The sequence below is a fragment of the Aulonocara stuartgranti genome, assembly GCF_965226115.1.
Source record: "Aulonocara stuartgranti genome assembly, chromosome: 17".
Lineage (NCBI taxonomy): Eukaryota > Metazoa > Chordata > Actinopteri > Cichliformes > Cichlidae > Aulonocara > Aulonocara stuartgranti.
Window position 1 is genome coordinate 36,390,976 of NC_138953.1, and position 17,548 is coordinate 36,408,523.

Genomic DNA, 17,548 nt, shown 5'->3' on the forward strand with positions numbered 1-17,548 from the left:
TTACTGCAGAATAAATGGTTAATTAAAAATATACTGAAAGTTTCTGCAATAGTAAAAGGTTATCAATCTGCCTTATAACTTGCTGGTTTTTATTCACTGTATATGGTTTTTGAAATTAAACCTGACACTTAATGGGAATTTTTTTTTTATCTCGATTTAGCCTTAAGGAAGTAAAAGAAAGCCTGCTAAGGAACGCTGTGTTATTAATCATGAATAAAATTACTACACAACTAGGCTGTGGGCAGAGCTATAATGGAGAATTGTCACAATTTTAAATATAAGTTAGTAAACGGATTAATTTAGATACTGAATTGAAGGGTAAAGCTGATGGCTGCAGATGTGTACGTCTGCCCGGCGTGCACATAAAGGAGAAATTTCTCAGCAGCTGGGAGAGAACTGTAAGAGCTGAGGTCTGTTCAGTCAAGCTTCCTAAAAAGAAAGAAAGGGAGGATGAAAAACTCACCTGGAAGACCACATGGTGTAACATATGAATAAACTAAGCCAGACAATCTGTGAGGATACTGACACAGGAGACAGCTGGTGGTTGGATCAACCTTATCAAGTCAGGTGTTACGCCTGGGGACATGCTAGGAGGCAGCGTGCACAAACAAATGTTCATTCACTGACTGACACAGCATACAATTTTAAAGCAAAAAGGGGAAATAAGAAAACAGAGTCTTAAAAATGTAGTATTTCTCACAATATCTCTCCCAGCTTTTAAATAAAAGGAAAATGTTGCTCCTTTAAATAGATTTTATTGGCGTCTCATCAGAATGAACATGGAGTCCCCTCTCTTTGCAGGATGGCCAGTCTGAAGCTACATCATCTCTTTTTTTTATAATTGCCGAGCTCGTGACACACACCTCTGGAATCGTCACACATGATCAGTGCTTTTAGGCAAAGCTTTAAGACCGAGCTGAATTGAATTACATCGCCAATTCACACTTTGATAGCGTCTATTAACTTTGCAGACGGTCCTGATGGTAAGCCTATCATATGGTGACTGCTGTGTAACGGGATTGCAGATTGTAGCACTACAAAGTGTGTAGCGAGCAAAGCGTGGCAGAAAGTAGCAGGCCTCCAAACCACCGCTGCTGCAATGAGGCTGATGGTAGTCGGGTGCTGAAATGCTGCAAGAGTAACAAAGAGCTGCAGCACCCCCAACAGAGGGTAGAGACACACCGACAGGCAGCGAGGTAATGGAAGTAAGTGTGTTCCTGCGCACTGAGCAGCCGTTTGGTTTGGTTTGTTCCTCTTTCTTAATGTTAGATATCGGTTTGTGTGTGTTGTATGTGTTTCTGTAAGTTATTTACAGTGTTGCTGACCCACAGATCTCCGGCACGTGTGGGAGTACGTGTGTTAAGTGACCACATATCAGTATATACCAAATACTGAGCAAACAAAAATAAGGGGGAAAAAAAGACTCAAAGAAAGAAAAAGAAATGATGAAAAGGTGGAAGTGAAAGGATAAACTGCCAAAAAAGAAAAAGAGGAGAAAAGACCATTGCCATAGCAACAGCAGTATTTCTGCTATCCAGCAATAACTGCTTGATGTCAGATGCCAGCTCTTGGTCTTAAAATGTATTAAAAGAGAAAGATATGCATAAAGTCTGTAAAATTGTGGCTTATAGTCTCTCCTAGAGAGTGACTTAGAGAGAGTTTACAATATTAAATACAGTCTCTAAACACATCACACACGCACAAATGTTCAACAACACAACGTGCCATATAGCGGTGCATTTGTCAAGATGTTTACCCGCATCATAAACAGCTGGATGTTTCATGAACTGTTACTAATCACCAATCAACAGCTATTAGAGCTCTGTGAGCAAAAAGTTTGATGAACTGTGGAGCCGTGGTAATGAATGAAGAACTTAAAGTTCCTGTGGCCCACGTGGCTCAAAGAGACTTGTTCCGGCGAGTCATCAGTTCTCAGTTCGCCACTGCCAGAGATGCTCAGCCGGCTCCTCTACGTGCACCCACAGCAAAGCAGCTAAGGTGGAGGTAACGTGCTATTGTGGGCTAACAGGCACCTTTCACAAACAGCTGTAGCCGTAGCTGCCAGTACTACTCAGCCTTCTATTAGGTGCAGCTATGGTATGAATTTGAAAATCCTCATAGGGGGTCATATGATTGTTGGGTTTTTCTCTGTACATATTATTGTACGATCTACTGTACAATATAAAGCGCCTTGAGGTGACAGTCGTTGTGATTTGGCGCTATATAAATAAAATTGAACTGAATTGAATTTTCAGAAAAGCTGACCTTTGACCTTGACCTTGAGGTCGAGATCACTGCAATTCGTACTGGTCCGAGATTTTTAGTAGATATGCCTATGGCAACAATTTCAAAATCCCACGTCACCTTGTTCTCAAGTTATCGCAATTGCAAAGCTAAGTGTCCAGACTGCCCCCTCGCATGCTGACAAATGAATAAAAGCCGTAAAGATGGTGAAACAGTTTAGCTTTTATCACAACAATAAAATGTTTATTCCAAGCACTTCGGACAGTATATTAAGCCAACATAAGTCTACATAAAGGCCAATCAAGCAATAATAACAACAGTAATAAGAGTAATAATAATGCCACCATGAAAACTGCTAGAACTTTTCAGAAGCACCGTGATAAAAACTTTTAGTCATACCTCCAAGCATGAACTGAACTGCAATGCCACCTGTCAAGAAAATTAAAAATCATTTAGGCTAAGTGTCGGTCCAAATATCTAATAAATGTAATAAATAAATCTGTTAATTTGACGGTGACTAATTTTAATCATTCCCATTAAAGCTTTAATTGAAGCAGTCTGAGGTGATCCCAACAATGAATCCATCAGTGCTTATAAATAGCCATAGTAATGGTTTTGTCACTTCTGAAGCATTTGTAAGAGAAACAAGATCATTTAATAAGCTGTATGGAGATGTTTCAATATTTTCTGATATAATGAATATGGGGTCCAAGTATTAAATTTTTCAGTATTAGCTTACACTTGATTGATTAATCATGAAAATAATTAATGGTTGAATCTCTTCTTCCATTTCTCTAAAACAAATGGAAAAAATAAGTACATTTTGGGTTCATTGAGATGCGATTTGCATTGAATCTGAAGTACAGCTCCCCCAAAAAAACAAAAACAAAATAAAAACCTCTATTAACTCGCTAAATATATTTTTTCAGTGTTTCACTTGTAACATGGAATGTGAAACTGCAAAAGTTCTACTCTGTAGTAGACGGGACTCATTTTTTCCCCCTTCCCCCCTCAGTTCTGTCTAAAATAGCTTCCCCCTCACTGTGCATACCGTGGGTGCTGTGTTCAGGTTCACTCAACAGACCGGCTCGCCTCAGGACATCAGGAATAATTAGCAGAGATCAACCTGACATCAATCACTCTACTCTTACAAGCGTACAGGTCATCACCTTCTACATGACCTTACATGCTAAACAGACTGCTGTCACAACCTGTCGCAAGGTTCAATGAAGAGAGAGAGACAGTTAAGAGAGAAACTGACAGCGGTGTTAAAGTTCTGAATGCAAAGGAGATCCTGAAGCAAGTTGATCAAGAAAAAGAAATAATGTACTGACAGGTGAAATATTTATATAATGCACCCAAACTATTTCTTGGCCAAATACCAGTAGTACATAACCAAGTATTAAGTTGTGGGACCAATGGTGCTGGGTTGTGCACCAAGTCACACACATCTCTACATTTGGTCTCTAGAGGCTGGCAGACCAACCACGTCAGGTGGCTTGGCCCCAAAACATGGCTGCCTCTGCAATTAATTACACCATTCAAGCGAGCAACCAGCCAATGGATCATCCCAACCCTCGTCCTTTGAGCTCAAGGACAGTCGGTCAAATTTCCCTTCCACACCAGGGGGTGTCATCCCCACTGACACAGTCTGCTGGTATGTATGTGCAAATTGTATAAGCATTAATGCGTCCCAGGCAGCAGCAGAAAAAATGGCCTGCCCTTAAAGGACAAGGAGTGGTATGTGTCTGGTCATCTTACTTTTAAATGAAAACTTCTTAAATTGTTTAAAAAAAAAAAAAAAAAAAAAAAAAAAAAGGGGAGCTGTAAAAGTCTTTGAAAATAATCTAAGTAACAGCAAAAGCAAATCATCCAACTGTGAGCACATAGTGATATTATTTACCTTTGTGTTTACAAGAGGCTTAAATTCCATCAGATGTTGGCAATTTATTTTTTTCCTTTTGTATTTTCATCTATATCCCATTCTTTGGAGCTGCAATGACCCAATTTCCCCACGGGGATCATTAAAGTTTCATCTTATCTTATCTTATCTGCCCCATCCTTCTCCCCTTCCCTATCACCTCTCAGCACCCCCCTTCTCCTCCAATCCTTCACTTAATTATGTCCTGTGAATGAAGTTCATCTTTCATGCTGCCAGCAGCCGGCAGCGTGGCTCGCCCGTTCTGGGGTATCTAATCATGGTGCAGGGACTAAACTAAATTTAGACAGTCAGCATGTGATGCCTGGCAGGCCTTAATGGGAGCTGACATCTCAAGACACTCTGCTGATGTGCAAGATACACTTTTCCCGAGCCGGCCGCAACCGCTGTTGACTAACACTGATGACTTGTGAACCAGTTTGTTAGAAAAGTTTTCAAGGGGTGAAGAAGTGTGCTGACGAAGGCTATTCAAGCCTAATGAAATCCTACATTTACATTTTAGGACCATAGCTAATGCCCACTCTGTCTGTGTGTGTGTGTGTGTGTGTGTGTGTGTGTGTGCAAATTAAAACAGTCTACATGTGCAAAGTCGTCCAAGGGACACTAATTTTGCACACTTTGATTCAAACTGCAAGTCAACCAGCACCATGTACAGTGGGGCAAAAAAGTATTTAGTCAGCCACCGATTGTGCAAGTTCCCCCACTTAAAATGATGACAGAGGTCAGTAATTTGCACCAGAGGTACACTTCAACTGTGAGAGACAGAATGTGAAAAAAAATCCATGAATCCACATGGTAGGATTTGTAAAGAATTTATTCGTAAATCAGGGTGGAAAATAAGTATTTGGTCAATAACAAAAATACAACTCAATACTTTGTAACATAACCTTTGTTGGCAATAACAGAGGTCAAACGTTTACTATAGGTCTTTACCAGGTTTGCACACACAGTAGCTGGTATTTTGGCCCATTCCTCCATGCAGATCTTCTCGAGAGCAGTGATGTTTTGGGGCTGTCGCCGAGCAACACGGACTTTCAACTCCCGCCACAGATTTTCTATGGGGTTGAGGTCTGGAGACTGGCTAGGCCACTCCAGGACTTTCAAATGCTTCTTACGGAGCCACTCCTTTGTTGCCCGGGCGGTGTGTTTTGGATCATTGTCATGTTGGAAGACCCAGCCTCGTTTCATCTTCAAAGTTCTCACTGATGGAAGGAGGTTTTGGCTCAAAATCTCACGATACATGGCCCCATTCATTCTGTCCTTAACACGGATCAGTCGTCCTGTCCCCTTGGCAGAAAAACAGCCCCATAGCATGATGTTTCCACCCCCATGCTTCACAGTAGGTATGGTGTTCTTGGGATGCAACTCAGTATTCTTCTTCCTCCAAACACGACGAGTTGAGTTTATACCAAAAAGTTCTACTTTGGTTTCATCTGACCACATGACATTCTCCCAATCCTCTGCTGTATCATCCATGTGCTCTCTGGCAAACTTCAGACGGGCCTGGACATGCACTGGCTTCAGCAGCGGAACACGTCTGGCACTGCGGGATTTGATTCCCTGCCGTTGTAGTGTGTTACTGATGGTGACCTTTGTTACTTTGGTCCCAGCTCTCTGCAGGTCATTCACCAGGTCCCCCCGTGTGGTTCTGGGATCTTTGCTCACCGTTCTCATGATCATTTTGACCCCACGGGATGAGATCTTGCGTGGAGCCCCAGATCGAGGGAGATTATCAGTGGTCTTGTATGTCTTCCATTTTCTGATGATTGCTCCCACAGTTGATTTTTTCACACCAAGCTGCTTGCCTATTGTAGATTCACTCTTCCCAGTCTGGTGCAGGTCTACAATACTTTTCCTGGTGTCCTTCGAAAGCTCTTTGGTCTTGGCCATGGCAGAGTTTGGAGTCTGACTGTTTGAGGCTGTGGACAGGTGTCTTTTATACAGATGATGAGTTCAAACAGGTGCCATTCATACAGGTAACGAGTGGGGGACAGAAAAGCTTCTTACAGAAGACGTTACAGGTCTGTGAGAGCCAGAGATTTTCCTTGTTTGAGGTGACCAAATACTTATTTTCCACCCTGATTTACGAATAAATTCTTTACAAATCCTACCATGTGGATTCATGGATTTTTTTTTCACATTCTGTCTCTCACAGTTGAAGTGTACCTCTGGTGCAAATTACTGACCTCTGTCATCATTTTAAGTGGGGGAACTTGCACAATCGGTGGCTGACTAAATACTTTTTTGCCCCACTGTATTAAGCCATTAGGTGATGAGAATGCAGATTAATGTAACAATTAAGATGTGATTGCAAACAATAATGATGGCAATAGCACAAATTTACTGAGAATGATTACATTCTCAGTAAATTGGATAAAACACTGCTGCAAATTAAAGCCTGAATAACTACACAACAGGTATGTGTGCCCACTATAAACAGACTGTATATAAAAGATGGTTGTAGGCACTATGATGTCACTATTTTGCATACTAATATTTTTGACCAAACTTGCAAATTACTTTTTGCTTGTTAGATTTTGAAGCCAGAAGTAAAATATTTGGATGCAAGGGTGGAGTGCTAGGTTATTAGCTAATGCTAGCTAGCTTGATGCATTGACATGATTTATGGATACATCTCACGGGATATTCGATATGTTATCATTAGTGCTAGCATATTAATTAAATATACCCAAAGGCACCAGTACAACATAGAGGGGCTTAAACCTAATAATGCACATCTTAAAGCATAAATAAAATTTAAAGGGATATAAAATTAATTGAATTTATAGTTATTATAAGGAGGGATATTAGGAGGGAAAATTTTTGGCCACAGCATGTTTATTTTTGTTATAAAATATATATGGATGTTTGTAGAAGTTGATTTGCTTTTGGAGCCAGGTTAGCTAAGCTGCTGCCTTTTTAGCTCCCTCAACCTGTTATTACTCAACAACTGTTTTGAAAATTACTTTCTTTATTTTCTTTCAAGCAGCCTCAAAATTCCAGTATCAGTTGGCCTGTAATTCAAATGTTTCCAAGAAAGACAATATGAATGCAGGATGCAGTTTAATGTGAAACAGATCGAGAAAGCATTGATTTTGCACCAAGAGCAAAACAGTAAATCACCAAGGCACAAACAGTAGATGAGAAAAACAACAAGGAAATTACTTAAATGTGATCAGGTAAAGAAAAACCTGAAGAAAATGTTTGTCTCTAATGATACACTGTCTCAAATACACGTTGAAAGCTTTTCGGTTGCGGTAAATTAAGACCACAGTCGTCATTTGAAAATAGAAGGCACGGTATTTAAACTGTGTCGTTTCTGCGCTGAAATACGTCTGACACAGCTTTTTGCATTTAGCATATTTAGTGTATTTAGACAGGCACATAACCAATTCTCCTCATAAGCCTTGCAGTTTGTGGTTTTGTTTTGTTTTTGTTTTTATCAAATTCACCACAGTGGCCTCACTACGTTTTGTCAGCCACATTCAACAAACACATACACGCAGCTTAAATACACAAAAACAACCCAAGGACATCAGGTGTACGTCTTTAATCTCAACGAGGGTCTAAAAGCAAAAGGGCTTTTAAAAGACATTCGACTTTTACAGTTCATCCTGCACCAATAATCCACACAAACTCAGCCGCTTTTAAAAGTCTCTGCTCTGACCAAAGGTAACCTCAGGTCAAACTAACGAGGAAGAAGACAAACATCTACAATTTTTGGTCATTAGTCTCAGGTTTACTGTTCAAATGTCAATATGTGATTTTTTTATTATATACTATGTTGGTCTCTATAGGTTTTCCGTGTGATAAAACAACTGTATTGTAGGTGCTATTTTTACTACTTGTTTCTTAACAACTCACTGACTTGGATTTTGTCAAAGGTAACTGACAGACGTGTATATACGCTGAGACAAGCAGCTCTAAGCCTCAGCTTGGCCTCACTTAAGTATTTACGTATGTATTTTTCACAGTTCCACATTTAACTTTTTTTTGTCAAACAATGTTTGTGGTCCAGTGTTTTGTTCTTCATGAAGGACTGACATATGTTCATCCAACCCTGAATACAACTGCAGACACCTCAGTAAAATGTGGGATTTTTCTTCGTTCCCTGCTTTCCCACCTTGCTGTGATTTAAACCATTGCTATAACAACTGCAATAATTCCACAAATTCAGAAGCAATGTTCTCCAGCCAAAATCACAGACATTTCATCACATAACATGCTGCAAATTGCAGACTAGTCACTGGATGGATCGCAAAACTCAGCATTCTGCACTCAGATAACTCGTTTGATGACTACTTCGATGTAACTTAATTACCTGAAACAAGGGAATCGATGCAACAAGCTAATGTGCACAAGTTGCCAAAAGTTAGTTACAAAGGACACAGAGTCAAATGCAAAGAGTTCACAAGGATTTCACGGCCACTGGGGTAAGCAGTGGTAGCAAACAACATCTCTTGGGTTGGATAAACAATAAAGGCCTGTCGTTTGGTTAGAACAAAGGCCTGTCATTGGCTTTTGTTGTTGGGGTATTTTTTCCCCCCTTGTAATCTGCATGTCCAGATGGCTGGATGACTTTCTCCCTCGCAGCATTGTTAAAAGCACGACACAGCTGGCAGACAGAGTGGGAAGCAAAAGAGTGCAAGGAAATGAAAACGTGAAAGAGTTCAGGGAACAAAAGAAATAAGGCAACGCTAGAGAGACAAAGTAATAGCGAGACAAGTGAACTAAGTAACAGAACACATTGTAACACTGACAGACGGAGACTGGTGGACAAATTTCTCTTACCCAGATCTGTGTTGGGTCCTGCCAACAACTGTTTGAACTTATCTAGGCGGGACGCTTCCCTCTCGGTCATGGCTGGAGTGCCAGATGTGTTCTGGTCAGCCATGCGAGCCACTAGAGGGATGACAGGAGGCCGATGGGGCAGAGACCGCTGTCTGTGGAGGGCTGCATGCTCACCTGCTGCATCTGGTGGAAGGAGTGAGATGAGAGAAATTAGGGCTGCATAAACACACAAACACACATCCAAAGGATTGAGACGATGCAGCTCTACATCATGCAGAAAACACGGAATATGTGATGAAGGTCTACGGCTTGCTGCTACATTAAAGAAAACATACATCCATATGTAAAAAAGGACAGATGGCTTTTATCTTCATCAAACTCCTAGAGAAAAATTTCAACTGCAAAAATTGTGTCTACTCAAAGATCACTTTTTGCAATTTAAAAATGCTCTGCCTCCTGAATGTGCAGGGCATTCGCTGCACTTTAATTTGAGCTGTGGTGAGTTGACACCGTGTCTGGCAGCAAAAGGTAGCTGTACGGTGATAACAAGTTAAACAGCAGGCGAGATAACGTGAGGTTGCTGTGAACAGCAGACAAAGTTAAATTGAAGAGCGGCTTTTTCAAGCTAATTGAGTTGATATCAAATTACAGAACCATTTACTCGCACGCACTGCAGCCTGAGAACCCTTCTGCCTGCTGCACCAATCGACTACATGTGAGAAAAGTCCATGCGGTCCAATCAGATGTCTACTGTGCGCTTCCTGTCCTGTCACCTCCATGTAAACTAAACTAAATATTTACAGCAACGATAACAAGGGTTGTCATGGCAACAGATTTTCATGCAGGATTAGTGTGGCCAAAAGACAAGGATAATAGTGTGACACCTAAATCTGTCATATCGCGCATAACTTTCCTTTTTTCTTTTAGTAATTTTACGTTTTAATTGTAAAAACAGCAACGCAGTGCAGCGACTCTCTCAGGCCAAACTGTGAGCCCATCTGCGAGTGAAGTCAGTTTAACTGTGCAGCTAGCTTTAGCTCGGAGCACTCTGCAAGAGATGAGCAGAAAAGCCACGTGAAGAGCAGACAGAAAATATGTCATTAAACTAAAAATCAAGTCCTCGATGGTTCATTCGTCTCCACCTCTAATGTTTGTAACAGCAAAGCTGTATCCAGCTGCACTGGTCAGGGATTCAATTCTAACAGCTGATTTACTGTGGGAAGTCAGTCCATCAGTATGTGAGAGGAACAGCTGCAGTAACATGAAAGCGACATTAGCCTGGCCAGCAAGTCTAAATATTACAGTTATTGTCAATTGCAGACTTCAGGTTTATTTCACAGGGTTTTCCAAAAAATGTGAGCATTAACTGTTCAAGAATTACAGCCACTTTTATACATAGTGGCCATATTTTCTAAAGACTCAAAAAGAATAATTGGACAAATCCTAAGGTTTTTTTGAAAGTTTAGAACACATGGACATCGCCAAATGTTGCGTTTCCTCTCTTGAGCTGCTCTGCTAGGCTTTTACTGCAGCCACCTTCTGTTGCTGCTTTCAGTGCTGTCTCAACTGAAACGCATGCTCTATTGAGTTGAGATTAGGTCGCTAACTTTATCCCATTTCTTTGCCTTTAGAAACTCTTTGATTGCTTTTGCGGTATGCTTTGGGTCATTATCCATTTGAATTGTGAAGCGCTGTCTGATCCATTTGGCTGAAGCTGTCAGAGAGTATAGTCCTGTACACTTCAATATTCATCTTGCTTATCCTATCAGCAGTCCCATTATCAATAAACACTGGTTTCCCGCTTCCAGTGGCAGTCATGCATGCCTTCATCGTAACACTGCCTCAAAAGCCGCTTTTTTCCTTCTCTTCCCATCATTCTGGTACAGGTTAATGTTTGTTTTATCTGGCTTTGAATAAGAGATGGTATCTTATTTATCTAGTCTGTCCTTCCTGTTCTTCTGTGTAACCTGGGGGTAAACTGTCTGTATTTCCATTAATGAAGGAACCTCTCAATTTGAGACTTTGACAATGATTCACTTACCTCTCTAGAGTGCTTTTGATTAAAGTTCTGCAATCGCTTCACTTCACTCCTTCGCATCAGTTTTGTTTGGACCTCACTCAAAGGTTCCAGTCAAAAGACACCAAATTCAAGTTCAACACTTTTTAGCTTTACTAATAATGGACTAACAAGGCCACAAATCTCACCTGGCCATGAAATTGCTTGTCAGTCAGCTGTCCAATTAACTGTAAAAATGGGAGACTATGTATAAAAATGGCTGTAACTCCTAAACTGGTAAACCAAAACTTCTGTTGAATTAAAGCTAAAGGTCCAACATGGTGGTATACTGAGGCAAAAATTACAAAACTTGTCTCACTGTCTACATAGTCCAATCAGATGTACTGTGTGCTTCCTGTCCTGTCACCTTCATCTAAACCAAACAAAGGATTTTCAGTAATGATTACAAAATCTGTCATGGCAACAGAGCTGTATACGGGATTATATAGTGGGAACAATAGATAAGGACAGTCATGCCCCTAATGTCGATCATACTACTAGTAAGAAAAGGCAACTTCTGGCATAAACTTCTACCACAATTCATGTGTGAGAATCACTTTATGCACATCATTTTAGAGCCCAAAGAGAGTACTTAGATATGACATTATTGTATTGTTTGTATGCAGGTGTTAACAGATGTAGTTACGGCTGGTGGCTTGTTATTGAATGAGCTTCCAGTAAAGCGGCAGTTGTGGTTTTATAACCGTGAAGGCTCTATACTGGATAGACAAACACATTAATTCAGTATTGAGGGCCACATGTTCTACCAGATGTGCAGAAGAAACAACAGAAAGAGTCCCACAAAACCAAGCAGAGACAGCACGCAGACAAGTGTGTGAGATCAGGACCTCAATGTGAAGACGGACACTGCTCCTATCACACTGGGCAAGTTCATAAAAAAAAATTTTTAAACGCCCTGTCGTCCACACTGCCAACATTTCCTAAAGCAAAACCAGAATCACACAAGCATTTGGCAGCAATTAAGAAAACTGGAATGCTGCCGATTTTAATACCCCTTTCACTTTTTACAAGAACAAATAAAAGGCTACAAATCTGTTCTCAAGTGCTTTATTTGCACTTAGAAAAATTAAAAAAGATTATTCAAGCTGGCAGCAGCTTCTCTCTACTGGAGCCCTTTGTGTCATTTTAACAATAAGCCCTTTTTTATAGTTAATTTAATAACTTTCCTTTTAAAAGGCTGTTAAGAGCAAAGCTAAGTTGAGAAAGTTACATTTCGGGGTGCACTGATTGTGAAATTTTGCACCAATACCAGGGAAAGAAAGAAATCTTACACAGTTTTAAATTGCATTTACAAACATGCAGCCAGCATTCAACAACACCAGTATCCGTCATTACTGAAGCAAAGCCAAAAATATTGGTCCAATTGTACAACATCTGTATAATGTTCAATCATCATGACTTCTGCTTTGTGCTGGCTAAACATGTAAAAGACAATATGATTTTTAACTGAAAGAAATTAAATTAGACAAATCTTTATTACAAATAATTATGTAAGTATCAATAAACGCTTAAAATTGATGACTACGTAAGCCACGGTAAGACATCAAATATTACATTTAAGGAAGGATTCAAAATAAATATGAGCAAGTGTACAAACATTTATAAAGAGCACTTTTCCCAAACATGACAGGCAGTTACAAAAGCAGAGTATGTATTTTAGAAGACAAGCAGAACAGAAAAAAAGCCCAAAACAGAAGACAAAATAAGAGAAGACAAGAGAAGACTTGTATACTCCTGTCCCAACAGATGATGTAGCCGTACATGGAGGCCAGATAAGAGGAACTGCCTGAAGGCGAAGGGCTGTTCGTGTTATCTGTATCTAAACACAGCAACAGGCAGTGGAGCAGACAGCCAGACAGACAGACAGATGACCTGCCAGACAGGACAACAGTCGGCTACACGGCTCACCATGTACAGCTTCAGCATCTGCTACTGCTGCTGGTGCTGCGGTCTATAGACATACCCGGTTGCTATACAGCGCTACACAGTGTCACATTTAAACATGAACACTGACGTGACCTGTGGAGCAGGCTTCGTACAGTGACGCATCTATAAAAGGGAGCCATGATGCAGAACGGTTGTTGTGTATTATGAGGTCATGGCAGGTCGCTCAGAGAAGCTGTGCAGGAGGTGGGAAGGTGTTTCTTTCAACTCCCATGTTCATATATAAGAGGAAAGGGACTTGAAGCGAAGGGGGGAGAAACACATGTTACTACGAAAAAAAAATTGCTCTACACTGAAACATTTTTCCTTTTCTTATCTTTGAATATTTTTATCTTACAGTGGAAAAACAGTGTTGACAGTCAGACCTCTGATTAAGTCTGATTCATTAAGTCTGCTTGTTTCCCCTATTGCCTTAAAATGTGTTAACACAACTTATTAATGAATAATGAGTTCTAATGTAAAACTAATCATCAGGTTTGCTGATTCTGAGACTTCAGTGTCAATATTATGCGTAGCTATCAGCTACATAAAATGCAGTCTTGAGATCCCTTCTCAGGCACTTCCCCTATCGACCTCAGGTGACCTTGATAGGCTACACGATAGGGTGGGGCAAGTGGTTTCCCCTTTAACCCCCGGTGATTGTAATGACCCACATCTGTTTTTGGGGTTGGTTTTTTTTTGCACCTTGGCTCGCATGATGACTCACATGATCAACAGTGGGTCAACAGTCACTTCGAAAGCGGACGACACTCACTACGGTTTTAATACCCGAGACTCTCAACCCTCTGTTTTTAGAACTTGGATGAGAGCTGAAACATCTTCACAAATTCCTTGCTGACAGTTTAACCAAAAGGCATTTCCAGTGGAAACTGGCCGACATATCCTGAGTATAACCATGTATAATATCCACAAAACTTAAAAAGAGGTTATACACACACAATACGGTAATGTTATGTTCAAGCCCAGTACGTATTATTCCGTGAGGCTCCAGACTACGATAGCCGTAATGCTCTGACAATCCATCAAGCGGTGCGGCTTCGTAGCTTAGCAAAGTTGTACTAAAACATTTTTGACAGACTTTTTAACCGTGTATCACATAAAATCAGTTGGAGGTCAGTAAACACAACCAGAATTCATACATAAGGCGCACCAGATTATAAGGGGCACTGTCGATTTTTCTGAAAATCAAAGGATTGATTTTAAGTGTGCCTTATTTTCTGAAAAACATGGTAATAACGACGGCCTGCTTGCATGCTCTACCAAAAATAGTGCTTTGTTGCGTATCTGACGGTCGAAAACCAAACCAGTTCCACACCACTGAAGTTGCAGCATTTTTACAAACGAATTCTGGTTCATCTGTTTCATTCAACGATCCGCTTTCGCCCTTCTCATTCTCCGTCGCCACCATGCTTTTTCTGCCATGTGCATATGAAAACAAAGGCACTGCACATGTGCGTTTTTTCATATTCTATTGCGATATTTCATTTTCTTATCGTTGCCTAATATTATACTTGTATTACCGTGAACAGTATGATATGGCCCAGCCCTACTCACAAACTAACCCCAGAGCATGAGAGAAACTGAAGTTTTACACAAACTGAAAGATGAGAATATTCATCAAGAACCTTTACTGCTCAAAGCAACACATTTCCAAAAATGCAACTCTTACTGTGAAGTCAAACAGACAGTATCTGGTTTGCATTGTGCTCTTCATAGTTTTACTACTGCTTAGCAAGCAGTTGGAGAGTGTTTGCAGACAAGTCAGCAACTCCCATGCAAATTACCAGCAACCGTGGCATCTGCTAGCACTAATCACGTTTTTGGTACAGCATTGCTCTCTCTTTCTCTTTCTTACCAATTTCACCGACTGACAGCAAGCAAACCTGCGACAACTGGTCAGGGAATACTCATTTTTCCATAGCAACCAGCTTGGTGGTTGCCAACCAGGCTCTAGGCCCCTGTGGCTGAGGTTTAATGTGATATTGCAGCTACTCTTTTTACCATTTGACAGTTAAAAATATGCGTGTGTGGTGACTGAACTTCAACATAGAAAAGAGCTGTTCTCAATAATATGAAAAGAAGCAGTAATAGCTTAACTTTCCATCTCCTACTTATGCTTTTTGAATTGTATTGAATTGCTTTTTGAGTTCAATTTCAGCAATATAATTCAACTAATTTCAAGACTTTAAATTAGCGGAACTCGGGTGAATTACTGTTTTATTTATTTTCTTATTCCTGAAGTGATGTTAATGATAAATTCAACAATTTTTCACTGAATTAAATTTAAAGTAATTTTCATGCTGAGCACTACACAAACACGTCTGCTCAAAGTACAACATTAGCAGTCTTAGCAGATGTTCTCACTGCAGAATGACAACATCTGCCAAGTCTCAAAGCAGCTGTGAGGCACAGTAAATAAACCCCACTAAAAATACTGGCGCCACAAACACTCCAACTTTCTGAGCTTATAAAAAGTGCATCATCACTAAAAACCTAACTATGTCGATCATTTTTAATTGTGTTTAATGGATTTTTCGCAAAGCAACAAACCTATTTATGGCGTTGCATTAGAAGTTACAGCGGTGACATTTTCTAAAAGATGCCCTATTCACCTTCCATGTATTGCCCTCCTCAGAAACTCATTTACGGATTTAAGTGTATCGTTGCAGAAATTTCTCTTAGTGAGCACTTGGGCTTAAAAAAAGAAAAAACCTCGCAGAACACTGAGTAATGGTGCTCACTAACCTTTAGGTGACCCAATTGGAGCTTCGCTGTGGGACTTCACTAGGCGGCCATCAGTGTAAGGGCTGCTCTGGGATCCAAATAATACCTCAGGGCTGGTCGCGTCTCCCTCTTCCACCCTGTCCTCCTCTTCCTCTTCTTCATTGTCCTCGTCGTCCTCTGCCACCTCCTCCTGTGTGTCGTCTTCTCTTCGGTCCAGCTCTGATGTCTCATCCTGCCTCTGTTTCTCCTGTTGCTTGCTGTGATTCTCAATCACCTGTTCAGCAGATAGAAAAACAAGGTGAAACCTTGGTGAGCTTAAGGCTGGTAACCTCCCCAGAACACATAAGGCGTACAACTCGCTTAGATGAGTAAACTAACGTGTTGGGGGTTTTTTTTGCAGCTGCTACATGCTTGAGAGAAATGCAAACTGTGCAATTTTGTAAAATTTCCCCTCTTAAAGATAAAATGCATAATAACTCTATGAAAAGAAAAATCTTTCAATTTGTTAAAAGTTGTCCTTACCTCAGTTAATGAACACGCTATCCTTAGTAAATCTCCAATATTTTAATTTCAGCAAATGCAGCAAAATCTGAAATAATCTTTAAAAAAGCCATTGAATTGTTTGCGCTCAAGGCCACAACTTGTACCATTTCTTTCATGGCAGGCGGCATAGTTTAGAGAGGAATCTATTTTAACAGGAAGTTTATTTTATGTCTGCAGCATGTATGTTGTCCAGACTCTTCTGAGAGGACACATCACCCTGGCAACCAAGACAAGGGCGCTTTAAAAGAAGACTTTACCATGACATTCCTTTAAAACTAACGCTGTAGATTTAAGGGCCTATCCAAGTCATTTTTAATGATAATTAATCGTGTATTTCAAATGATATGTATGTTAAAACAATAGAAATGAAGTGTTCATGTTGTGAGCTTACCTACCAACACCTCCAGCCTTCAAATATGAACCTATTTGCCCTTTAAAAGTTGCTACATATTATTTATGGACACAAATAAGAACATGTAAAATAGCAGAGATGAAAAACTGTTTGGGGCAGGGATAGCTCAGTAGGTAGAGTGGTGGCCCCATGATCGGAAGGTCGGGGGTTCAACTCCACTGAACGGCTACCCTGAGGTACCCCTGAGCAAGGTACCGTCCCTACACACTGCTCCCCGGGCGCTGCATTGGTGGCTGCCCACTGCTTCACTGGGTGAATGGGTTAAATGCAGAGGAATTATTTCCCTATGAGGACTAACACATACACATAATAATAATTATAAATAATTAAACTGTGTTCAGGAATATGAATAAACGCTAGCAAATGAATACCCAGAAACAAAAGAATCATTAGTATTTCACAAAATACACTGAAGCAGTGTTGATTGGTGATGAGTGCTTCCTTCTACACAGACATAGGAAAATGTGCTACTGCAGTGGAAAGACATCAATCAGGCAAAACTGCTTTAAAGTAGTTTACCTTATTGGCTGTTTCCATGACCACCTCGATGTTGAGGTTCTGCGCAGCCATGGCCAGCAGCTCGTCGTCGTCATCCCCGACATCCCAGGCGTCGCTCGTGATGCTCTCAAACTCCTGGAAGGTGGTCGCCTTCTTGGGCTTGCCTGGAGTGGCTGGAGGAGGCTTGTTGCCTGCTTTGATCAGACTGAAGGACAGAGAAAAAAAACAGGATAATGGGGGGGAAAAAGAAGTGGTTTTCGAAAAAAGAAGAGAAAAGGGATGGGTGCAGAGGGTGAGAGAAGGAAAGAAAACAAGAGAAAAGAGAATGTGAGATGAATAATTAATTAAAATTAGGAATTAATAAATGAGCTAGCAT

General features: G+C 40.5%; 2 protein-coding genes across 4 annotated transcripts in view; both read right to left on the reverse strand.

The window, feature by feature from the left end:
• Positions 1 to 17,548, reverse strand: part of gramd4a (GRAM domain containing 4a) — a 471,921-nt gene that overhangs the window by 280,696 nt on the left and 173,677 nt on the right. The gene's annotated exons all lie outside the window — the stretch shown is intronic.
• tbc1d22a (TBC1 domain family, member 22a) overlaps positions 1 to 17,548 on the reverse strand; it is a 163,629-nt gene that overhangs the window by 138,759 nt on the left and 7,322 nt on the right. For all 3 annotated transcript variants that reach the window (XR_014272295.1, XM_082510800.1, XM_082510801.1), the window contains exons 3-5: positions 17,194 to 17,377; positions 15,741 to 15,993; positions 8,975 to 9,157 (exon numbers count right to left, since the gene is read on the reverse strand). Coding sequence is in view for 2 of the 3 variants with exons in the window: in XM_082510800.1 (XP_082366926.1) it covers positions 8,975 to 9,157; positions 15,741 to 15,993; positions 17,194 to 17,377 (620 nt within the window). In the remaining variant the exon portion in view is untranslated. The remainder of the gene's footprint in view (positions 1 to 8,974; positions 9,158 to 15,740; positions 15,994 to 17,193; positions 17,378 to 17,548) is intronic.